The sequence below is a fragment of the Pristis pectinata genome, chromosome 6, assembly GCF_009764475.1.
Source record: "Pristis pectinata isolate sPriPec2 chromosome 6, sPriPec2.1.pri, whole genome shotgun sequence".
NCBI lineage: Eukaryota > Metazoa > Chordata > Chondrichthyes > Rhinopristiformes > Pristidae > Pristis > Pristis pectinata.
The window spans coordinates 55,454,789-55,481,016 of NC_067410.1; the positions used below are offsets into that span (position 1 = coordinate 55,454,789).

Genomic DNA, 26,228 nt, shown 5'->3' on the forward strand with positions numbered 1-26,228 from the left:
TGTGATGCCCCTGCAGTTACGGTTGTTCCTGAATGGTCCAGTGGAAAGCATCTCCAAGGCAGGTCCAGTGTCAATGTTCGGATCACTGCCTGAAAGCCACAGGTGAAGGTCGCAAACGTTTAGTTTATTAAAATGCATGACCTTATTTTTATTTCTGTTAGGGTGGTACAGACAAGAATAAGTTGCCAGAACCAGAGGACCCAGATTATAGGGAGAGGTTGGCCAGGCTTGGTCTTTATTCCTTGGAATGTGGCAGAATGAGGGGGCGACCTTATAGAAATGTTTAAAATTATTAGAGGCATAGATAAGGTGGACAGTAACAGTCTTTTCCCCAGGGTAGGGGAGTCCAAAACTAGGGGGCATAGATTTATGGTGAGAGGGGAAAAATTTAAAAGGGGCCTGAGGGGCAACTTTTTCACGCAGAGGGTGGTGAGTGTATAGAATGAGCTACCAGAGGAAATGGCTGAGGCAGATACAATGGCATCATTTAAAAAGGACTTGGAGAGGTACATGGAGGGGATGGAGCCTGGAGGGATATGGGCTGAACACAGGGAATTGGGACTAGCTATGTGGACAACGCGGTCGGCATGGACTCATTGGGCCGAATGGCCTGTATCTGGGCTGTATTGCTCTATGTATCAAGGTTAAAACAGCTCAAAGTATGCTTCCATAAGGTGCATCGATAAACTGACATTCAGATCGAGAACAATCTGGATTTATCCCTGGCTCAGAAGATCACAGACTGTCTACCAATGACCATACGTTTATCCACTGATATAAGCACCTGAAACAGACACACAACAATAAACTGGCTTATCTATTTGTATAGGAGAATCACAACCATTCCGTGTGAACAACATCAGAATTCTGAGCTGAATCTCAAAAGTCAAATTAAGAAACCTAATCAATTCAAAATGAATTTGGAATTTTTAAGATGCAAGTGATGCCTTTTGATCACTCTAAGGGAACATCAACATGTTTACCTTGTTTGGATGCTTCAGATAAGCAGCAAACATTACAAATTTAACAATAATAGACATTTAATGCTATTTTCTGTAAATTTCTCTTCCTGAGCTGAATGCAGTATTTGAGGCTATTGCATTAATCAAAGTTGAGTTCTCACAGTGTAGTTAGATTGATGCAAGGTTGTCATGGTTTGGGTGATGGGGCGTTAGTTTGGCTTGGGCCTGTGTATTTTTAATCAGAGTTGGACTGAGTGTGAGAGAATGCATTTGGCTTCTAGCTGGCTCTTGGGAGCCTTGAGATGAGGGAGAGAGAGAGAGAAAGAGACAGACAGAGAGGCAGAGAGACAGAGAGAAAGAGGGCCAGCAGCAGAGAGACAAACAGTCCTGGGCTGTAGCCCAGAAAGGGACACATAAGGCATTGACATAGCATTCCATGCCTGGGTCTTGAGAATGTTCAAAACAGCTAAACATGTTGACTTATTAAAATAAAATTATTCAAGGAACTAACCAGGGCTCTATATATTTCTTATTTTCATGGCATATTCTTCCAGAATTTTCTACTGGAAGGCATTATTAATAGAGCTGCAACATTATTGATTTTTCTGGACTGTGTAATTTTGTTCTGTAACATATGCAGTTTACGCTCCTGTTCCTGGATGTTTCTTGTTGACCACATTCATCTACCCCTTTCTCGTCTCTGCTAATAATGAGCAGCCTTGTTCCCAAGGCAGTATATCATCTTCCCACACTGTTCCATCAGATTATATCATCCATTACTGTTTTAACAGCCTAACCCTCTAATGATCTGGGGAAACCAGTTTGAGGTGTATAAAATTGATTACCCCATTCAACTTTTTAATTAAAAAAAACACTATTGATCAAGTCTACAGAGTATCAATATTTAATGCTATAAGTGCCAAGCTAAATCTGCCAGATTCTTGCTATTGATTAATCATGTAGCTATGTATGCAGTAACTTTATAAAATTTTCATGGCTTCACAAGATCAGATTTCCTAGAGGATATCTTAAGGTGCAACTGAATTAAAATGCTCCAGACAATGTTGAGGCAATTTAGTTTTCAATCTTTGTAGTGAATCATTGAGGAAGAGCTCTGCATTTATATCGTGCCTTTCATATCCTTGCAACAACCTAAAATACCACTTTTTTCTAATGTGGTTACTGAAATAATGCAGGGAACCTAAGACCAATATGCACACTGCAAGGTTCCACAAACACAGATCAAATGATTAGTTGTTGGATGAAGGATGAGTAATTACCTGGAGCATGGGAATTCTATTAAATGGTGTTGTGGAACCTTTTGTGTTCACCTGAGAGGCCAGGCAGGATCTCAGTGCAATATCTTATCCAAAAGAAGGCTTCTCTGACAAAGCAGCACTCACCTAGTAATTCACATGAGTGGCGGCCTAGATTTAATGTTCAAGTTTCTGGTGGGAGATTTAAACCCATGGTGTTTTGATTCTGAAGCAAGAGTGCTGTGAGCTAATTTGTGGTTGATACCATATGGACCTTTAGCTTGTGCAGTCATAGATAATATACAGAGGAGCGGAGAGTGAGATGGTAGTGTAGATTTTATTAGTATTGTTCATATCTTTAAAAATAATAGTGATTGTATAACAATAATTTCAGGCTTGGAGCAGGTAGTTTGGGAGTTATGGTACAACATTAACTGATTGGAATTGTGAGTTTCTTATTTGTATTTCTTCATATGATATCAGCTAATTTAAAAGACATTTAGACAGATATGTGGAAAGAATAGGTTTAGATGGATATGAGTCAGATACAGGCAAATGGGACCAGCTCAGGTAGGCATCTTGGTTAGCATGGACGAGTTGGGCTGAAGGGCGTGTTTTCATGCTGTATAATTCTATGACTAACTTGTTAGCTGTCACAGCACAACTAAAATTCCGAGCCTACATTTGAAGTGGGTGAGCAAAAGTTAACAGATCGTCTTTCACTTGATTTCAGACTTAGCTGTCCGAAATTAAGTAAAGGGCTTAACTGAGCTTGGGCACAAGTTGAGCATCAAGGCCCGGGCTAGAGCAAGGGAAATTCCAACAGGGTTTCTATTCCTGATCACAATTATCTACAAGCTTGACGGTGAGATTAAGTTTTGCCATATCACGTCTCATGTTGAACTATCCAACCTGTGCCTGATACCAATACTTGGAAACAAATCGGCACTTATTGGAGAGAAAGGAAGAAAGTCAGAAGGGGGATTTTTTTGAATGGACATTTTGCTTTAAGAACTTGAACGTTTTATTGAAGTATAATGAAGCATACCACTGAGACAGAGAGGTGTCTGACACCCTTTCAGTGCCACGCTGCAAGCTTCACTGATGTAAACCCACAGACACTTATCAGTGACATCAGAATCTTCCAGTTCATAGTTTGAGAGGTGGTGCAACCTATTGTTTTACTGTAACTAGTCCCTGAACTATTAGGATGTTGAGATGTTAACTGGGTAAGGCACAGGAGGAGACCATTTGGCCCGTTGCATCCGTGCTGTGTCCCAGGCCTGTGCTCTTTTCTCATAGACCTTTGACTTTTCTTCTTCAAGTGTTTACCCAGCTCCCCTTTATTGCATCTAGTTCCACTATCAGACAGTACATTTCAGAACATAACCAGCAACAAAATAAAATTCTCCTCCTGTCTGCTATGTTATCTGAAATCTGCATACTGCCTCCCGCCATTTCATCCCACTACAGTCCGTTTCTCCCTATTTTCTTCTTTAAGGTGCTCATAGTTTTGGGCGCGTAGATTGTTTGGCTTCTAATCCTGAGATTTGAACCCCATAATTCACAGAATTAACCACAATACCAAAAGAAGTTTTATTTCATGTTCTAGAAAACTAAGAGGCTGTTAGATTAGCAATTTGGAGAAAGAAAATAAAAGAAAGAAACAGGACTAGTGTTTTGCAAAGGTTTTTTTGGGATGGTGCCCATTTAAGTGGTTCTGGAAGAAGATCACTGTGTTTCATCACAGGGCCTGGGATTTGGGTTCAAAAGCATCTCAGACAGATGGGATGGAGCCCTCCTCCTGCTAGCAGCTGTTAGGCATACTAACTGAAGTGAGCCTGGACCATCTTAGTGACCTCCCAATGGACATGAGTCCACTGAGCAGATCTGCCACTCATAGTGTGAAACATGCACAAACAAAAAGGCAGATTGAGGTTCAGAGTTAGCAATAAAGACCTGGAACAACCGCTTTAGTCATGGCAGTTTAATGAATGCAAGTGCGTCTGATTAACCATTAATTGTCATTTCCATGTACATGGATCCACCTGTGTATCTGTGAGTAAGGAATGCATGCTAAAGGTGCCTGCAGCTGAGAAGATGTGGCAGGTTCTGCTCACGGATCTCCTGCTGAGACTTGGGATGGAGCTGCCCTAGTTGTGCATTTCGGAGGGCCTGAAGTATAAAAAAACAAGAACCAATGAGTGTGGGATGCTCCTAGTTTACAAAGCATATACCAGAAGGAAGTGCCAGCACCATCTCTTCTGATGCTGCTTTGTGCAATAATCCTTAAAACAGTACATGCTGTCTTGGTTGAATTAACTCAGACTGAATTGTGGTCATGATCAGTTCATCTGTTCCCATGGCTGAGGAACAAATACTGGTCAGGGTGCCAGTTACATCCTTTGCTGGTCTTTGGAATAGTGCTGCTCATCTTGTACAGATTCATTAGGGTAACTCCCTCTGTACTTCACGGACTGTGCGTCTCGATCAACAAACAATGTACCGGAGGAACTCAGTGGGTTGAGCAGCATCAGATTGTTTGTTGCTCCAGATTTTGGCATCTGAAATCTCTTGTGTCTCCTGTGAGCCTGCTGAGCTCAGGCCTCTGAACTTGGATGACCTTCAAACTTCTACATTCAGAGGCAGGAGTACCTCTCCCTGAGCAATGATGGATGCTCCGTAGAGTAGAACGTGGAGAAATGTGGTGTTGTCCTTGTTGGGAAACTGGTAGAGTGGCCAGGGGATAGGGCCAGACAGTGCTGTGTGTTTACATATAATACACAATCTAATTTCATTTAACATCATGGCCCACACTGATTGCACAGAGCACAAGATTTTCATTCTGCTTACTTGTCCACCTGACACGATAATATACAGAGGAGCCAGATGTGTGCAGTGATGTCCAACTGTGCAATGAGTACCACTGTTGTATCTTGCATCCTGTGCACTTTCCCAGTCTCAGTCAGTGCTGCTACTTCATGACCAGCTACAGACAGGAGGGCGGGCTCCAGATTGGCTGCTAGCTGGTGCTGCGAAACCCCCCGGTCCCCTTTGAGGTGGGTGCCTACCCAGCTCCCCTTTGCTTCCCATCCCTTCCAGTGGTCCCCAAGTTTGAAACCCTCACCTGGACCACACCCCTTCAACCTGACACCCTTCACCTCCTGATTTCCCTACCTGAACCCAGTAGCTCTCTGAGCACACCCCTGACTACTCCTCTGCCCCTCACCATCTTCCCCCCTCATCCCCCGACTATTGATGTTCCCCATCATGACCTCCCTCACCCCAGCTGGGACTGAACTGACGTCCTTCACAGGCTGCACGGCAGTGGATCAGCCAGAAGAAAGGCAAGGGTTATTCTGTGGTCCATGGCTGCTGGTGGGCCAGGGACAAATACTCACTGCCTCCTCACCTTCACAGGGCCAGCCCTGTGCTTAACATGCAAGGCTGGGTATTGTCAGTATTCAGATCGACCTGGCTTGCTTATCCATGCATCACATGAAGTTAATGTGGAAAGAGAGCAGGCATTTGGGGAAGCGAATGATCTGTTAGCCTTTATTACAGGGGATAAAATTATAGAAGACCTTCTATGATTAAATTGGACCCTGGTGAGACCAGGTTTGGAGTAAAATGTACAAATTTGGTGTCCTTAATAATGAAGATATACTTGCCTCTATCTGAGTTCAGCAAAGGTTCACTGCCTGATTCCTGGGTTGATGGGTGTTGATCTATAAGGAGAGATTCAGTAGACTCGGCTGCTTACTTTAAAACAGTGAAGAATAAAGTTAATTGGCAGGGAAGAGACTGGCAGGGTGTTACCTGGGGTGGGAACTATGGGCCACATATGGGCCGGACAAAGGATAGGCCAGGAGATAAGGAGAAACATCTTCCTTCAAAAAGTTGTCGGTGTTTGCAACTTACTCAGAAAGCACTATTGATGCTCAGCGTTTGAATACAGCCAGTATGGTCAAACACAGAGGTCAGATAGCAAGGGTTGTATTTGGAGACAGTGTGGGAAAATTAAGTTGAAGTAGTTCAGTAATGATTTTATACTGTGGATTTATTTTTGAATGCTTTTGTTTATTATTTAACTATTGAAGTTAAAGCAGAACTGCTTTTTGATTGGCAGTCAGAATCGACTAATTGAGCAATGATGAGTCATTTTGCTTTCCAATTGATGTGGAAAGGCAGTGAGCAATGAGCATTGGGAGTGTGGGAGTGGGATGATTTATGATGAGGTTTTGTGATAAACCTCCTGGAATATTTGAAGGACAAGGCAAGTGTCAGGTGGCTGACATTTTAGTTCCTCATGTGTCCCAGCATCCATCAGGTGTAGGTGCTTGAAACAGGGCTGATGGCTGAGGGGAATGGGGCAGGGAAAGTAGGAACAATCTGAATCACAGGAGCTGACTATGGCAAGACATTTCCTCAACACTTGTCAATTCAGCTTGAAAGAAGCTCAGCAACACATTTAGTCAATGAATTCCTTCACACATAAAAACCAGCACTGCGGAATTAATAATTGGTTTAATCCAGAACATTGCAGCCACATTTATTGTCTTAGACCCCATTGGGAAATATGAGTTCTGACTTTTTGGCGTGATTTTTGTTTGCCTTTGTACCAATGTAAGGCAAACCAAGTTATGTGAACCACAATGGACAACACAAGATTGGTCTCCAGTGTGACATTCATTCTTTCTGGTCTGAGAATTGGCAGGGAAGCTTCACCAATGCCGATGGCGGTTTAGAGGGATGTGATTGGTGGCAGTCTGGACCACAACAGCACTGTTTCCCTGTGCTGCCCTATCCATTGACTGGGGCTAGGACATTGTTGCATTTTGACTCTGAGCGCAACTTTTAGTTGATTCAACTGGAAACCATTTCTAACTTACTCACAGGAGGAACTCACAGATTGAAAGCATGCCCCTCCCTGCTACTAATGTGGGTGGTTTACTCTGTCATTCCAGAAGAGAGTTGAGGGTTAAACTCTTAGCTGTGTAGCTTGGGAAGCAGGTATAGGTCAGACCTGGATAAAGACAGCTGGTCTTTCTTAACAGAATATCAGTGAACCAGTTTATGAAGTTCCTTCATGTTTCCTATTGTTACTGATAACCACATTTAAATGTCTACCTATTATGTGGGAATTTGAATATCTCCAGATCATCAGTCCAGTAATTTAACTGCTCTGCTACCACGCCCTGGCCTCAAACTATGATTGCTTCCCTTAATCCCCCGTTCACACTTACACCAAATGGGTGTCCAAAACCTTGCCATTTAATCAGAAAATTGGGATCTCTCATTAAAATTGAACCCACATTGATGATTTAGACTGATGCTGATCAAAAGTTGTGGAGTGTTGGTTCCAATGCTGATTGTCAAAGAGTCCCAGGTAACCCACCTTGTCAGAGTGAACTGAGTGAAGGTGTGTATATATTTCATTAGCAGAGAGGCAATGGGCACTGCATCCTCATTGGACTGACATTCAGTGGTTGACCAGTTGTCTTCTTTGTCTTCCAGAGACCCTGTTGGACACTCGGATAGCTACAGCTGAATTGGGATGGACAGCATATCCTTCATCTGGGGTAAGAACATTTCAGCCCATGGGCACTTGACAACGATAGTTCTCTTACATAGGTAGGAGGGTGAACAGGGAGAGAGAGCGAGGAGGAGGAAGGACAGCCAGCTGGTGACAGGGCAGTGTAAAAGCGCTTTAAAGGCAACTAATTACCTTGTAATTGGCATGCAGTAAATTAATAAAAATCACTGAGGAACATCTCCATTTTTGAGCAATATTTGGTTGAAGGATGTGAAGGTGAGTATTGGGCAGGACATGAAGATCTTTCCTTCAAAATATTGCTCTGCTGTCTGTTCAGTGCCAACCTGTTGACCGTGAATCTGAAGGCTCCAATCGCCCTTCAGGATCCAGAATTCACATAAAGAAAAAGTCAAATCAGATTGAGTGTATTGTCATGTGCATGAGTACGGTGAGGTAGAGGTACAATGAAAAACCTACCTGCAGCAGCATCACAGACATGTAGGCTCAGACCACACACAGAGTATATATTATCCATAAATTATACATGACAGTGAAGAGAGAGAGAGAGAGAGGGGGAGAAGGGGGGTGGGTGGGGAGAGAGAGAGACAAGACTGTGTAAATACAAGGCATTAGTGCAAACAAAGACACAATCAGAGACAATTCCGTGGTATTGCAAGAGGTGGTCTGTAGTGTTCTGTTGCAGAGGTAAGGTTAGGGTTGTGCAGGTCGGTTCAAGAACCTGATGGTTGTAGGGAAGTAACTGTTCCTGAACCTGGTGGTGTGGGACTTCAGGCTTTTGTACCTCCTGCCTGACACCGGCGGCAAGAAGAGGGCATGAACTGGATGGTAGGGATCCTTGATGATAAATGCAGCCTTCTTGAAGCACCGCCTGCTGTAGATGCTGTCAATAGTGGGGAGGGTTATGCCTGTGATGGACTGGGCTGTTTCCACTACTCTCTGCAGTGTCCTGCATTCTTGTGCATTGGAATTACTGTACCAGGCCCTGGTGGAACCAGTCAGGATACTTTCCAAGTGAATCCATAGAAGTTTGTTCGAGTATTTAGTGACATACTAAGCTTCCAAGAAAGTAGAGGCACAGGCGTGCCTTCTTCATGATTGCATCTTTGTGCTGGGCCCAGGACAGGTCATCTGAGAGTTAATGTCCAGGAATTTGAAGCTGCTAACTCTCTCCCCCTGTGACCCACCAATGAGAACTAGCACGTGGTCTCCTGACTTCCCTTTTCTGAAGTTTTTGCTGTGTTCTTAATATTATGTTCACTTGCTCTTGATTCCCTCCACAGCCCTTATCCTAAAGAATTTTTTTGACCCATTAAGTCAGTCAGATCACCATACTCAAGAGACTATAAACCAAAGTTATATATTTTGTGCTAATAATTCAACCCTGTTAATTTCAGGAGCATTGTAGTAAAAGCATGTTGCACTGTCTCCAAGTCTCTCATCTCCTTCTCAAGGTGTGCATTAAGCTAACAAGAAACTACCTCACTCTGATCTGCACTGTGATGCTTACACTACAGAGGGGACAGAAGGGGGAGCAGAATATTCACTTTTCTTAGATATAAGTGGTGCAAGGATGCTGCCAAAGAACTGAAAAAATAGAACTACTTGAACGTCTTCAAACCTATCATTAAATTGGTGCACTTCACTAGTTGTGAAAACAGTAATTATCTGCATTCTTTATTCTAACAAAGCATCATGCTTGGAATTCCAACTCACCAGGGCTTTATGGAAACCATGCACCTGGCTATTGTAAAACAAACATAATCCGTGTAATTGGTGGCGAGATGATAAAGGACCACATCTGTTCCATTGAGCCACCTACTGCCATTACCCGATAACAACACGCTACCTTCAGCACAGTCAACTTCCAGATAGAGGCAGAGAGTTATAAAGCATGGAAACAGGCCCTTCGGCCCAACTGGTCCATGCCGACTGAGATTCCATCCAAGCTAATCCCGTTTACTTGTGTTTAGCCCATATGCTTCTGAACCTTTTCTATCCATAAACTAATCGAAATGTCTTTTAAAAGTTGTTATTGTATCTGCCTCAACCATTTCCTGTGGCAGCTCGTTCCATCTACAGACCACCATGTAAAAAAGTTGCTCCTCGGGTTCCTATTAAATCCCTCCCTATGCCCTCCTGTCTTTGATTCCCCAAACTTGGGAAAGACTGTGTGCATTCACCATATCTATGTCCCTCCTGACGTTACATACTTTTAAAAAGCTGTTCTCCTCAGGTGCAACTCCGTGTTTGGGAATGTCTTCCAGAAAACTCTTTGGAGACAGCACAATGGCCATAGCACTTTCTTCTAGGATGTCAACTTTGGCACAGTGTTGGCACTCATTGTCTCACTGCAGAAGCTTCAAGTGAATGGTTACTCTTCAATACAATACCAGGGGAGTGCAGCACTCTCTCCAATACTATTGTTTTGAAGGAGATGTTAAACTGGCACCTTCCTGTTCTCTACAGTGAATGGGTTTAAATAATCCCAAGGCACTGTTTGAAGAACAGGAGGGTTCTCCTTGTTGCCCTGGCCAATTTCAAGCAGAAATGATCATCTAGTTAGTATCTGTCACATTAGTATTTTGTGGGAACTTGCTGTGAATAACTTGGCAGATGTGTGTCATGGAGTTATAGATCATACAGCATGGAAACAGGCCCTTCGGCACTAACCATCAAGCAACCATTTACATTAATCCCTTTACCCATTTAATACAAAAACAGAAGGCTCTCAGACCAGAAACGTTGACTCTGTTTCTCTTCCCACAGATGCGGCCTGACCTGCTGAGTGCTTCCAGCATTTTCAGTTTTTGTTTTAGATTTACAGGCTCAGCAGTCTTTTTGATTTTCACTAATCCGATTTTTTACTTTTCCCACATTCCCATCAACTCCCCTCAGATTCTACAACTCACCCAAACATGAGGGGCAATCTACAGCGGCCAATTAACCTAGCAACCCGCACATTTTTGGGATGTGGGAGAAAACCGGAACACCCGGGGGAAACCCACGCAGTCACAAGGAGAACATGTAAACTCCACATAGACAGTACTGGAGGTCAAGATTGAATCTGGGTTACTGGAACTGTGAGACAACAGCTCTACCAGCTGCACCACTGCACAGTCCTGCAATACAAGAACCACGATGGAATTGGAAGTCATATTTAGGCATGGATTGGTGATTGGTTAACCAACAGGGAACAACTGGGATAGATGGATTATTTTCGGACTGACAGTCAGTAACTAAGTGATCAGCGACTTGGATGTAAGAACATTTGCTCATTGGTGGGTTAACAAGTTGTGAGGAGGACACAAAGAGCCTGCAAAGGGATATAGATAGGTCAAGTGAGTGGGCAAGATATTGGCATTTGGATGAGAATGGAAGAATGACAAAGGAGTGAGACTGCAGAAATTTGTGTTAATAAAGATCCATAGAACCATAGAACACCACAACACAGAAAACAGGCCATACGACCCTTCTAATCTGTGCCGAAACATTATTCCACTAGTCCCACTTACCTGCACCCAGTCCATAACCCTCCAGACTTCTCCCGTTCATGTATCTATCCAATTTATTCTTAAAACTTAAGAGTGAGCCCGCATTTACTACATCAGATGGCAGCCCATTCCACACTCCCACCACTGTCTGAGTGAAGAAGTTCCCCCTAATGTTCCCCCTAAACCTTCCCCCTTTCACCCTAAAGCCATGTCCTCTCGTACTTATCTCTCCTAATCTAGGTGGAAAGAGCCTACTTGCATTAACTCTGTCAATGCCCCTCATAATTTTGTAAACCTCTATCAAATCTCCCTTCATTCTTCTACGCACCAAAGAGTAAAGTCCTAACCTGTTCAATCTTTCCCTGTAACTCAACTCCTGAAGACCCGGCAACATTCTAGTAAATCTCCTCTGCACTCTTTCAATCTTACTGATATCCTTCCTATAGTTAGGTGACCAGAACTGCACACAATACTCCAAATTTGGCCTCACCAATGACTTATACAACCTCACCATAACATCCCAACTCCTATACTCAATACTTTGATTTATGAATGCCAGGATGCCAAAAGCCTTTTTTACAACCCTGTCTACCTGTGATGCCACACTCAGGGAATTATGTATCTGAACTCCCAGATCCCTTTGGTCCTCCGCACTCTTCAGTGCCCTACCATTTACTGTGTATGTCCTCCCTTGATTTGTCCTTCCAAAATGCAACACCTCACACTTGTCTGCATTAAATTCCATCTGTTATTTTCTGGCCTATTCTTCCAGTTGGTTCAGATCCCTCTGCAAGCTTTGAAAGCCTTCCTCGCTGTCCCCAACGCCTCCAATCTTAGTATCATCCACAAACTTGCTGATCCAATTTACCACATTATCATCTAGATCATTGATATAGACAACAAACAAAAATGGCCCCAGCACAGATCCCTGAGGCACACGACGAGTCACAGGCCTCCAGTCTGAGAAACAATCATCCACTACCACTCTCTGTCTTCTCCCACACAGCCAATTTCGAATCCAGTTTACAACCTTCCCATGGATACCTAGTGACTGAACCTTCTGAACTAACCTCCCGAACTAACCTCCCATGTGAGACCTTGTCAAAGGCCTTACTAAAGTCCATGTAGATGACATCCACAGCTTTCCCTTCATCTACTTTCTTGGTAACCTCCTCAAAAAACTCTACAAGATTCGTTAAATACAATCTACCACGCACAAAGCCATGCTGACTATCCCTAATCAGCCCTTGGCTGTCCAAATACTTGTATATCCGATCTCTCAGAACACCTTCCAATGATTTACCTACTACTGATGTCAGGCTCACTGGCCTGTAATTACCTGGTTTACTTTTAGAGCCTTCTTTAAACAATGGAACAACATGAGCTACCTTACAGTCCTCCGGCACCGGACCTGTGGCTAAGGACATTTTAAATATATCTGTCAGGGCCCCTGCAATTTCTACACTAGTCTCTCTCAAGGTCCAAGGAAATATCTTCTCAGGCCCGGGGGATTTATCTACCTTTATTCACTGTAAAGCAGCAAGCACCTCCTCCTCTTTAATCTCTGCATGTTCCGTGACACTAGTGCTTGTTTCCTTTCCTTCCATATCCACTATGCCAGTTTCGTGAGTAAATACTGATGCAAAAAAACTGTTTAAGATCTCCCCCATCCCCTGAGGCTCCACACGTAGACAACCACTCTGATCTTCTAGGGGACCAATTTTGTCCCTTACTATCCTTTTACTCTTCAAATACTTGTAGAAACCCTTTGGGTTTACCTTCACATTATCTGCCAAAGCAACCTCATGTCTTCTTTTTGCCTTCCTGATTTCCTTTTTTAGTATTTTCTTACAGTTTTTAAATTTAAATTTTATTTACAGCGTGGTAACAGGCCCTTCCGGCCCATCGAGTCCGCGCCGCCCATTTTAAACCCAAATTAACCTACCCGTACATCTTTGCAATGTGGGAGGTACTCTTCAAGTACCTCATTTGTTCTTAGTAGCCTATACCTGCTATATACCTCTCTCTTTTTCTTAACCAGAGCACCAATATCACTTGAAAACCAAGGTTCCCTATGCTTGTTAACTTTGCCTTTAATCCTGGCAGGAAATACAAACTTTGCACTCTTAAAATTTCGCCTTTGAAGGCCTTCCACTTACTGAACACATCCTTGCCAGAAAACAACTTATCCCAATCCACTCTTCCTAGATCCTTTCTCATTTCCACAAAATTGGCCTTTCTCCAATTTAGAACCTCCAGTCGAGGACCAGACCTATCCTTATCCATAATTAACTTGAAACTAATGACATTACGGTCACTGGACCCAAAATGCTCACCTACTCATACTTCTGTTACCTGACCTGTCTGGTTCCCTAATAGGAGATCAAGTGTTGCATTCTCTCTTGTTAGTACCTCTATATATTGATTAAGAAAACTTTCCTGAACACATTTGACAAATTCCAAGCCATCCAGCCCTTTCACAGTGTGGGAGTCCCAGTCAAGATGTGGAACATTAAAATCCCCTACTATTATAACTTTCTGTTTCTTACATCGGTCTGCTATCTCACTACAGATTTGTTCCTCCAATTCTCTCTGACTATCGGGCGGTCTATAATACAACCCTATTAGTGTGGCCACACCTTTCCTGTTCCTCAGCTCCACCCATATGGCCTCTGTAGACGAGCCCTCCAGGCTGTCCTGTCTACGCACAGCTGTGATATTTTCCCTGACTAGTAACGCCATTCCTCCCCCTTTCATCCCTCCCCCTTTATCACGTCTGAAACAATGGAACCCCGGAACATTAAGCTGCCAGTCCTGCCCCTCCTGCATCCAAGTCTCACTAATAGTAATAATGTCGTAATCCCACATGCCAATCCACGCCCTAAGCTCATCTGCTTTACCTACAATACTTCTTGCACTGAAATAGATGCACCTGAGAACATTTCTATCACGTACAAACCTCTGATTTCTGTCTATACCTGCAGTCCTTGCATGACCATTTTCCTCCTCCACCTCACTATTTGCTCTAACACTCCGGTTCCCCTCCCTCTGCAAATCAAAGGATCTGGGGTTCCTAATAAATGAAACACAACACGTGTTTCAGTAATCAGGATATAATTAGAAAGGCTAATGGAATATGCTAATATTCCATAATAATGGCTAATGCAAGGGGTTTGGAGTAACAAAATGTCAGGAGGTTTTGATGTAGCTTTACATGTGTTGGCGAGACTGCACCCACAATATTGTGAAAAATTCTGATGTCCATATTTAAGGAAGGACATTGCAGGGAAAGTTCACTGGATTGATTCCTGGGATCAAGGGCTTGACAGAAAGGTAGAACAGGTTGGGCCTGTACTCATTGGTGTTGAAAAGAATGAGAGGTGATGTTATTGAAACATTTGGCGGAGATGAAAAGGGGTTCCTACCCTCAAGGAATGGCAAATACATGGAAATCCCAACTCAGGTTGCTGTGGAGGTGGGGTCTGTGAATATATTCAAAGTGGAAATTGACAGACATTTGAACTACAGGGGAGTTGAGGGGTCTGGACAGAGATAGGGAAAGTGGTGTTCTAACTGGTGCTACCGATGTAGGGAAGAAAACTTGTAATTTATTAACATCATCAGGGCATTCCAGAGTTCTTCACAGCTAACGGATTACTTTCTGAAGGCACAGTCCAGCTGTTTGTGGGCAAGCGTGGAATTTTCGACTGGCTGTGGTGCAGAAGGAGGCCATTCAGCCCATCAAGGCTCTTGACCATCAATCTGTCCAACAAAAAGGAGTGAGACAAATGAACAGATACCCTGGTATGGAGAATGTTTGTTGAGAGATGGATATTGACCACAGTGGCCCCTGGTCACCTTCCACTCATTCCATGGGATCTTCAAATATATCTGAGAGGTACAGACCATTCAACATCTGTTGTAAGACAAGTTCTTTAAGGTCTCATAGGGTAAAGACTCTGGACACAGTCTTTGGAGTAAAAATGATTTATTCACAAAGGCAAAGGCGGGACAGAATGAATGGGAATGGATGCACACTTACACACACACAGGTGATCGCGAACGTGGGGGATATCACAACAAGGGTGAGATGCGCGCACACACACACACACAAAAAAAACAAACTGGTTACAAATGATCAAGGAAGAAACAATACAATGCCTGACCCCTGACTCAGTGGAAGCATTGGCTCTACGCTCCCGGGAATCTACTTTAGATGCTCCTAACCCTTGTGGAAGTGCACACTCTTACCAATGGTCTCTTCAGCATTGTTTCACGATTCCTGGAGCAATCAAAAAAAGAGCGAACCATGCACATGTGGCATTCTTTATAGTGCTGGAGGGCTGGGTGGTCCAGCCCAGGTAATTCAAACAATCCAATGACTCAAGGCCAGGTACAAAGATGTGTACAGGAACCAATGGTCAAAGGTGTGCACTAATGGGTGGATGGAGCCAGACCTTGATTGACAGTGGTGTGGCTTTCGACCATGTGCTCAGTGGTGTCACTTGACAGCCATGACCCTTCACAATACATTCCACCCCTCGAAAGTTACATACAGGCCATCATGGGAATAACTATCGCTAAGCTAAAAAATATGCGTCAGTGTGCAGTACTAATGGAAGGCAGAAGTGGTTCTAATAATCTGACAAGCACAGCACAAGATACAGATAGCTACTACAATTAGAACGAGGGCAATGGCCCAGTGGTTGGCAGTTGCTCACCATCCCCCCAGTGACCCAAATGGCCACCAGTTTCCCCATGAGGTGTCATGCTGGAGGAGCTGGTCCCTTGCTTTTTGAATTTTAGCCACTGAGTCCTGAATATGAGCAGCCAGGTTAGTGATGTTGCTGGACACATCAGGGATAAAGGTGCAGCATTCCTTACCAATCACTGCACAGGTACCACTGTCCACAGAGAGTAGGTAATCCAGGGCTATTCGATTCTGCAGGGCTACCAACCTGACGGTGGCCAGCTCCGCTGCTGTCCTCGTCAGGGCATCCTTGGTACGTTGCAGTGACATTTTCGTTTCGTCAGCCAGCGTCTGGAGCACGCTGGTCATCCGGATGACTTCATGGGACAGTTGGGCCGTCCCATACGTGGGAAAGGCTATCATCCAGAACCTCTCCGCCTCCATGATGGCTCTTTTGTTCTGGTGGCCCACTGTATGCCGGGTGCTCCCCCAGGTTATTCAGAGTGTGGATGTAGGGCACCACAAACGCTGGAAAGCAGCAACTGTACCAGCTCGTGGGGAGCCACGGGTAGGCACGGTGGCCACAAATCCAGTGGGTCCCGTTCAAAGTCCAGGGAGCCCCCAGTTTAGCAGCACCATCGGCTGTGGTCACTGAGGTACCTGGATAGCAGTTTCGCTCACAATCGCTAAGGCCAACTGAACAGGTGGAACTGTGCTCATTCTGGAGTCTGCACCAGCATTCTGTCGGCTTACTCAGTGGCTGCGGGGTGACTCTAAAGGGTCGGGACTCGGGTGGAGGTCAAATTGTAGGAAGGGAAATACCATTTCCTGAAACACCCACCCCATTAGGGATCGCTGGAGGGGATGTCCTGTAGTGGTGAGGGGAGTGGTGGGGGACTGCCATCCAGCCACCCCCCAAACCGAAATACTGAACCCGACAGGCGCAAAAAATCTGTGTAAGCAGTTCATTTGAAGATCATCCAGGGGGATCAGTGTAAGTGGTAGAGCTTCACCGGCGTGTGCTGGGGTCCGGATGCAAATCCAGCAGTCTAATTGGGTCAAGGTCAGGTCAGGTGTTGGGTACGAAGACAGGATAGGTTAGTTTGACCCGGAATCGCGACCCAATGGGTGTCCCTGGGACCACGTGCAACGACTTCTCCCTTTCTGAGGGGGGCCCTGTGGCTGTTGAACCCACACTTTCCCTGAGTCTTGGGGGGGTTCGGTGTCTTGCAAGTCGGGAGGTGGGGAGTGTGCCAGATGGCGGGATTATGGGGACCCCCCCCTTGGCTGAAGCACGCCCGACCACCACTGCAGTGTGCGGGAGGGTGTCAGCGTGCGTTCTGTTTCTTTCAGCAGGCCATTTATTCTTTCTATCAGGCCCAATGCCTGGGGATGGTAGGATATATGGAACAGCCACGAGATCCCTGCCTCAGCTGCCCAGTTCTGTACTTTAGCCCCCGCAAAGTGTGAGCCCTGATTGGATTGTACCTCCCATGGGACTCCATAAATGGAGGAGAGGTGCTGCAATCCTTTGATGTGCTGTTTAATGGAGGAGAGGTGCTACAATCCTTTGATGTGCTGTTCTGGTCGGCCCTCTCACAGGGCACTGCCACCAGGACACCTGAGTATGTGTCCACCATTGTCAGGGCATATTGCTTTTTATTGTGGCATGGGAACGATATAGTCTATCTGCCACACGTGACCCGCTCCCGTGCTGCGGCGGATGTGACCCAGTGGCCCCGCAGGCCAGCCTCATGGTTTTACTTGTTGGCAGATGGGGCAGCTAACGACAGTGATCTTACACTGGTCCACTGTGAGGGCGACCCTGAACTGTTCTGCCCAACGCCATGTGCTGTCAGCCCCTAGGTGACCGCTCTTGCGGTGTGCCCATGCAGCTAAAGTGCTGAGGTCAGGTTCCTCTGGGGAGGTGGTACGGCAGCATATTTGGGCAGCCTGGTTCACAGTGGCATTATGTATGGCATCCTGGGTATTTTTGTGGGTATGACCATCCACGTGGTGGACCGAAATCTGTCTTTGGGCAGCCTGATGCCAGATGAAATGCCAGTGTCCCTGTCCCCAGAGGGGGCGTCCGTGAATTTCCCACCCCGTTTCGTGCACCATGCCATTCACACTGCCATCCCGTTGGCCACTGCCCAAGAGTCGATATAGATGTGCATTGGCCCGGTGCTGTTCTGAAGGGTGAGTGCTACTGCCGCCAGTTCGGCCAATTGATTAGATCCACGCCCTCCCTCTTTGGTCAAGGTTTTTCCTGTGGCGGGATGAAGTGCCGCTGCCTTCCAATGTTGTTTCCCCCCCTTTCCAGCAGCTGGAGCCATCTGTGAACCAGGCGTTCAGTTTTTGTTCGGGGTCGAGGGAGTCGAAGGGTTGGCCCCAGGACACGGGGGAAGGTTGGATCTCAGGTATGTCTGGGGGTGGGTCCTGGGACTGGGGGAAGGACATGACCTGTTCGTGGAGGCAGCTGACCCCTTCTGGACTGGGGTCAGCCCGGTCCGCGATGTGACACTTCCACTTCACTATCGAGGACCTTTGGGCTCGGCCCTCTTTGTGTGTGGAGTCAGGGGACTTGACCCAACGCATTATGGGCAGGTGGGGGCGAAGGATCACAGGGTTGGTTCCGGTTTGGCGCTCGGTGGCGAGGAGCACCAGGTAGCAGGCAAGCAGCTGGCGCTCACAAGGGCTGTAGTGAGTGGCGGCCTCAGGCAATGATTTGGTCCAGAAGCTGAGCGGGACTCTGTGCCCCTGGACCTTCTGCCAGAGGCTCCGTTCAACAACTGACTCACTAGCGGAGACCTGTAACTCGAAGGGGACCCCTTCCTGGTGGGGGGCAAGTGGTAGGGCTTGCTCCACAGCTTGCTTGGCTGCCTCAAAGGCAGCCTTCTGTTCAGGTCCCCAGGAAAAGGTGGCCTTCTTTTGAGAGACCCTATAGAGGGGGCTCAGGAGCTTGGTGAGGTGGGGTATGTGCGGCCGCCAATAGCCAAGGAGACCCATGAAGCTCTGGGTGTCAGTTTTATTGGAGGGGACGGCACAATTTAAAATTTTGTTTTGGGCAGTTTCAGGAATGTCTCGTTTGTGTGCCACTGAATTCTGAGAAACAACACATTCTGGGCTGGGCCTTGTATCTTTTCCATATTAATGGCCCAGTCCCGTTCTCTGAGGGAAGAAATTAGCATATCAAGAGCCTGAGACAATGGCCTCGGAAGGCCCTTGTAGGAGTATGTCGTCTATGTAGTGGGCAGCTGACACCCCTGGGGGAAGTTGAATAGCTTGCAAGTCCTGGGAGATTAACTCATGGCATATTGTGGTAGACGTTGAAATGTGTATTGTCTCCCGTCCCAGGTGAATGCAAATTGGTCCTGGGAGGTGTGATAGAGGGGGATGGAGAAGAATGCATTGGCCAAATCCACAAGGGCATACCATGGTTTGTCTGGGCGCCCTGAAATATCCTAGACCGAGGTGACGATGTCGGGTACAGTGGCAGCGAGGGGGTGGGGGGGTGGGGGCAGCCTTGTTAGGTGTCTGTAGTACACCGTCATGCGCCACGTCCCATTCTTTTTGCGGATGAGCCAGATGGGGCTATTGAAGGGGAAGGCTGGGGGCCGGATGACTCCCTCCTGCAGCAGGACTTGGACGGCCTCTGTGATGTCTTGGTGTCTCCCTGGCACCCTATACTGTCAACTGCAGACGACGTTAGAGGGAGGGGGAGCAACAACCGGTTCCCACTTGGCTGCCCCGACTACAACCATAGCCTGGGCGACTCCAAAAATGAACTTGCCCTGGTTGGCGTGTAGGGACTGTCCCTTTAAGACATTGATCCCCAGTATGCACTCAGGCGAGACTGCTATTAAAACAGTTACAGTTCGAGGAGGTTGGTTCCCGATAGCCATGCAGACCTTGACTTCCCTTGAAGGCAAAAAGGAACCCCCCAACCCCTCTATCTGTATCTGTGCCCTTGTCCACGTGGCGGTGTTACCCGGGACAATGGTGTGTTGGGCACCTGTGTCGACGAGTGCCATCCAGCTCTGGACATTCCCCTTTCCCCAGTGTACCACTACGGGTATATGTGGCCTCAGGTCCCCCGGACAGGGCAGGGTAATAGAGCAAATGCACAGGGGACCCTGGCCTTCATCCTATGGGAGGGGGGTGGAGGTCTGCCACCCCGTGGGTGAGGGTTCCTGCTGGCGGAGGTGGGATATCTCCTGTCGCAGCAGGTCCCGGAGCTGATCCCTGAGGGCAGGGGAGAAGGTTTCGAGTGGGGGAGGGGTGGAGGTAGTCTCAGTGTCTGCAGGGGCAGTCCACATGGTCCAGTGGTTGGGGGTGACCTCTGTGTCGGAATTGGACCCGGGGTGGCTGTGGATCTTCACCCGGGCGGGCTTCCCCCTGCAGAGCTCTTTCCAGCGCGCATAGAGAGCGGAGGTCGGGATCCCATCTATGCTTGCGCGGTCCACCCCTGCACGCAACAGGTCTAGGTATAACTGATTGCATGGGACAGGGGAGTCGTGTCCCCAGCCCTCATCTCTGCTCTGCGGACCTGGGTGGGCGCCCCCTGCTGCATGTACTCCAGCCCTTCCAGGAGAGTGATGGCGTCCAGTATGGTCTTCCCACAAACCGGTCCCATGAGGGGCAGGACCACTGGCCTCAACTCAGGGCGCACGGTGGCGACCAGGTATTCTGCTAGCGCGCTGGTCGCCCTGGTGTTCTCTTAAAGCTCAAGGTCACCGCCCCCCTCATAAATGCCGGTCACCAGTGCCCATTCCCTGATGACCCTGGTGCCCTCACTGACTGTGCTACATTGCGGTCGCCCGTATAAATCCCATTCAAGGAGGGTAGAATACCGGGCCCTTACTGCGGTCACAACCCGGTTCCACACGGTGGTTTTGTAGTGTTGTCCCCAGTCCCTCCACGTGGCGCCTGCAGGGCATTGTTAATACTCTGTTGGTCAGACAAGCTCCCCAGGGCACTTGCCTCCAGGTGAGAGAGGCTCACATTGGGAGCCCCCTCATCCCACAGCTGGAGCAACCAGGTGGCCAGGTGTTTGCCCGGCCACTGGCGATACTGATCTGCCAGCTGGGTCAATGCCTTGATGGAGAAGTCCAGGGTCTCCGTGGTCTCGGAGGGGCTCTGTGCACCTCCCCCTGCAGTGGCCTCATCCCCGTTCCCCTCCCTTTCATGGTAGACCTGGGACCGTGTTTGGACGGGTCGAGCCTGCAGGGGTTCAGGTACATAGGGTGGAGGGCGGGTGTGATGGGGCCCCGGCTCTTTGGGCACCCCCTCCTCGTCAGTATCCATCCATATATCCCCATCCCCCAGCCATGCGTCCAGCTTGTTGCCGCGCCGGACCAGGGCTCAAATTTTAAATGGGTCTGGCTGCCAGCCAGACCGGCGGGCTGCCTGCACCTGCTGTAGCTGAATCAGCCTGCAGGTGACCTCAGTACCTCTGGCCTCGAGGTCATTGGCTCGGGTCTGGGCAATCTGACCTCCCTCCTGCAGTGGAGACATGTATTCTGCAACTGCCTAGTAATTCCAGCCTGGCATCTGAGGAGGGATGCAAACAGCCAGAAGGCATCCCTTTGAACTCCCTTTGGCCCTGGGGAACCCCGACTTCTGGAGGAGGGCAACCACGTGGTGCCCCAGTTTCTCACCACGTGGATCTAACTGCTCAGCCCAGCCCACTGGCTTACCGTGGTCTACCAGCATGCTGGCCAAGTTCCCAAATCCCTGACTCTCATTGGTCCACCTGGGAATCCTCTCCTCAGTGCCTGCACTGGCCTTCTTCCCCCTGTTCCAAAATATCCGTCCCGCGTCTGTGTCCATCCAAGACCTTTAAGACCCTGCTCGCAGCGCCAAATGTTGTAAGACAAGTTCTTTAAGGTCTCAAAAGGCAAGGACTCTGGACACAGTCTTTGGAGTAAAAAATGATTTATTCACAAAGACAAACACGGGACAGAATGAACGGGAATGGATGCACACTTACACACAGGTGATCGACATCTCATCTGAAATTCCACAGAGCTGCAGTATTTGCACATTTCTGCTCTAGGTCAGTCCACCAACTAAGCCAAGTGGACAGTAAAATGGCCTCTCAATGTCCAGGTTCTGCTTCCTGTTGTATTCTGCTACTCCTGACTCAGTATTGGTTGTTCTACTACTCTTCGGTCTTCCGGATGTAATCACATGAGTGGACCAGTACTCCATAGGTTTTACCTCCTCTGCAGTATCTCGCTCAAGCTCTGCAGCAGACCAGTGTTTCTCAGTCCTTGACTCATGTCCCAAGAGTGAGCCATGAGAATAGATTGCAGCTGAAAATACAGGCTTAAATGGCTTCTGATGTACCACAGGTAAGATGCTCCCAGCAAGGCACAAAAACCCTTTCTACATTTCATCTGATAGATAGGTGATCACCTGGTGTGCTGTAAGATGATTTGTCCCCATTTTTGATAGTCATTGCTCCTTCTTACAGCTTGAATGTAATTTTATCCTCTCCTGGCTTCCAGTATGAATCCAGTTCAGCATTGTGAATCATCCTCCTGTGTTCACTCGTACAATACTGTTGGTTTGGATCATAGGTACATGCAAACCATCCTACCAGTTAGAAATGTCTGGTTTCCTGCAGCTGCCTCATCCTGTAATTGTATATTAAAAAAGCAGAAAGTAGTTTCAGCCAGAGCTCAGTGAAGCTTACACAAGGTCAGCTTCAGAACACTCCAGAGAAATGACCTCTTGAATAAAGCAAGTCTGAAGGATGGCAACCTGTGACTCTTAAAAAATTTGAAACAATTTTTCAAGCTCATTGCTGCTTACTATTAATGAATGTCATCACTGCTATTCATACCAGTAAACTGATTAACTTGGGACCAAATTACTTGTATGTTTTCCACTTAAACTGTTTACAGTGTCACAACTGGCCGTCGATGTTTTCAAGAGTCCTAGTTCAAAAAAGTGTTGAGAACCACTGCTCTGGAGTGCAAGGCTCAGCAAGTCTTTCACGCTGACCTTATCAAGATCTTTATTGACCTCTGCAAAAGTGCTGTACTGGCTGGGGTCATTGGGTAGTAATTAGTAGCAGGGTCTCTGGCCAATTCCTCTCCTCACTCTGGAGCTATTTTTTCAGCCTTGTCTTCACTCTGGCCATTGTTAACAGCAATACAATATTGCCAAGGCACTGCACAAATGTGTACCAACTGACTAAAAGGAGGGGGTCTATTCCTGACCACATAATGGAAAGCTTGAATTGGAAAGTAATTTGAGATGAATGATTAGGTGCCCTTTGACCTCTCCTTTTTTTACACCACATCCCTCTCATGTGCTCCTTCCATCTGCCACATTCCTCCAGAATTCATCCCCTCCCCTGCTTTCACACAACCAAGAAGTCTTACAAGGGTGGCAGTGAGAGGAGCACAGAGCCATGCTGAGTTAACTAACAGGGGTTTTATACAGTGCATAAGGACCTTTAACCTGCTTTTCAGTGGGCAAACAGTGACAGCAGATAATTGAAGGCTTGCTCTAACCCTGCAAGAAGATGGCTCTTAGATTTGAAAGGTAATGGGAGAGCCTGGTGGAGGCTTTAAGGCAGCTTTGAATCTTCTAAAGCCTGGCTTAATCCAGCCTGAACACTGAAAGACCATGTCCTTTCATATCACCTCATGATATAATTAGGGGTTGTCATTTGTTTCAAATGCATGTGAATTCTTCAGTCCTGTATTATCCATACATGACATTCCTGGTTGGATTCATGAAGTAACAGCCCTCTATAACCTGGTGTTAGTGATTCAGACAGATGTAGTCGGTCCTTTGCAAATAGATTAGCAGGAATGAAGCTGAAATTCTACTGGAAGCTTTGTTTCCATGACAAAATTAATTACCATGTAGTAGCTTTAGACCTCTGTGATTACCTCCAACAGTTCCTTGATATTGGTGCATCCTCATTGGAACAGAACCATGTCGGACTAAGTGTTTTTTTTAATGGTTTCACAGCTCCATAATGTTATAATGGTGCTGACCAGCCTTGGAATCTATTTGCGTTTTAAGATAATTTTACTAGTCTATTGAGAATTTGTAACTGACTGCAATGTTGAATTGACTTACACACAGTTTGATCGAGGTGAAGTATTGTATAAAGCAGAAATATAGGGTAGGATTTATAGAGGTGACGCAATGGCACAGTATTAGAGCTGGGTTCAATCCTGACCTCTGCGCGTTCTCCCTCTGATGGTGTGGGTTTCCTCTGGGTGACCTGTTCCCACATCCCAAAGATGTGCAGGTTGGTGGGTTAATTGGCCACTGTAAGTTGCCCCTAATCATAGAGTCATCGAGACATAAAGCAATACAGCACAGATACAGGCCCTTCGGCCCAACAAGTTCATGCTGACCATGGTGCTCGCCCATCCGAATGGGGGAATTGAGGAGGGGGTGGATGGAGGTGGTTGATGGAGTGTGGAGAGAATAAACTGGGTTGGGGTGTGATTAGTGTAAATGATGATTGGTGCAGACTCAGTGGGCCGCAGGGCCTGTTTCCATGCTGTATCTCTCTACGACTATCACTTTCCCGAGCCCCACTCTTCTTGAGAAAGGCTTCTTTCCATTCCTTCCCCTGTTGCCATACTCCCTTGCTTCTCTCCTTTCCCTTAATTTCAGACTCCTTTGAATGCTGAAATTCTCTTAAATGTTGTCGTCTTGATTTCCAATTCTCCACCAGTGTTATGATTGTATTTCACAGGGGCTCGGCTCCAAGTAGAGGGATGATCAGGCTTAAAGGGCACCAGCCAGTTCTGTCATGGAGTAAGAAGAGGGCTGGGACAAGGGTGGACACCTCACTGGCAAAATTAAACCATAGATCTCTGAGGCTCCAAGGCACTGTTAATCGTCATGGAGTCACAGAGTCATACAGCATGGAAGCAGGCCCTTCAGCCCAACTAATCCAAGCTGACCAAGATGCCCATCTAAGCGAGTCCCATTTGCCTGTATTTGACCCATATCCGTCTAAACCTTTCCTATCCATGTGCCTGTGCATGGATACTTGCCTTAAGATGGCCACTCTCTGACCTCTTGCAGCCACAGTGTAGCCATCAGAATCCTTGGGGTCCAGTTGAATAACCGAAGAACAATACAGCGTAATACAGGCCCTTCAGCCCACCATGTTGTGCCGCCCTTCCAACCACACCTAAGACTATCTAACCCCTTCCTCCCACAAATCGCTCTAACTTAAATTCCTCCATATGCTTATCTAACAATCTCTTGAACTTGACCAATGTACCTGCCTCCACCACCACCCCAGGCAGCGCATTCCATGCACCAACCACTCTCTGGGTGAAAATCCTCCCTCTGACATCACCCTTGAACTTCCCACCCAATACCTTAAAGCCGTGTCCTCTTGTTTGAGCATTGGTGCCCTGGGAAAGAGGCGCTGGCTGTCCACTCTATCTATTCCTCTCAATATCTTGTATACCTCTATCATGTCTCCCCTCATCCTCGTCCTCTCCAATGAGTAAAGCCCTTGCTCCTTTAGTCTCTCCTCATAATCCATACCCTCTAATCCAGGCAGCATCCTGGTAAATCTCCTCTGCACCTTTTCCAACGCCTCCATATCCTTCCTATAATGAGGCGACCAGAACTGGACACAGTACTCTAAGTGTGGCCTAACTAGAGTTTTGTAAAGCTGCATCATCACTTCGCGGCTCTTAAACTCGATCCCCCGACTTATGAAAGCTAACATCCCATAAGCTTTCTTAACTATCCTAGCCACCTGCGAGGCAACTTTCAGTGATCTGTGGATATGAACCCCCAGATCCCTCTGCTCCTCTACACTGCCCAGAATCCTGCCATTTACCTTGTACTCCGCCTTGGAGTTTGTCCTTCCAAAGTGTACCACCTCACACTTCTCCGGATTGAACTCCATCTGCCACTTGTCAGCCCAGCTCTGCATCCTATCAATATCCCTCTGCAAGCTTCTACAGCCCTCCACACTATCCACAACACCACCGACTTTTGTGTCATCTGCAAACTTGCTAACCCACCCTTCCACCCCCTCATCTAAGTCATTAATAAATATCACAAAAAGTAGAGGTCCCAGAACCAATCCCTGTGGGACACCACTAGTCACAGCCCTCCAATCCGAATGCACTCCCTCCACCACAACCCTCTGCTTTCTACAGGCAAGCCAATTTTGAATCCACATGGCCAAGCTTCCCCGGATCCCTTGGCCTCTGACCTTCTGAAGAAGCCTACCATGCGGAACCTTGTCAAACGCCTTACTAA

At 46.9% G+C, this 26,228-nt stretch overlaps 1 protein-coding gene across 1 annotated transcript in view; it reads left to right on the plus strand.

Moving 5' to 3' along the window:
* The window catches only part of LOC127572111 (ephrin type-B receptor 1-like), a 507,089-nt gene that overhangs the window by 107,222 nt on the left and 373,639 nt on the right, over positions 1-26,228 (plus strand). The window contains 1 exon segment of the mRNA XM_052018998.1: positions 7,736-7,800. Within this exon segment, the coding sequence (XP_051874958.1) occupies positions 7,736-7,800 (65 nt within the window).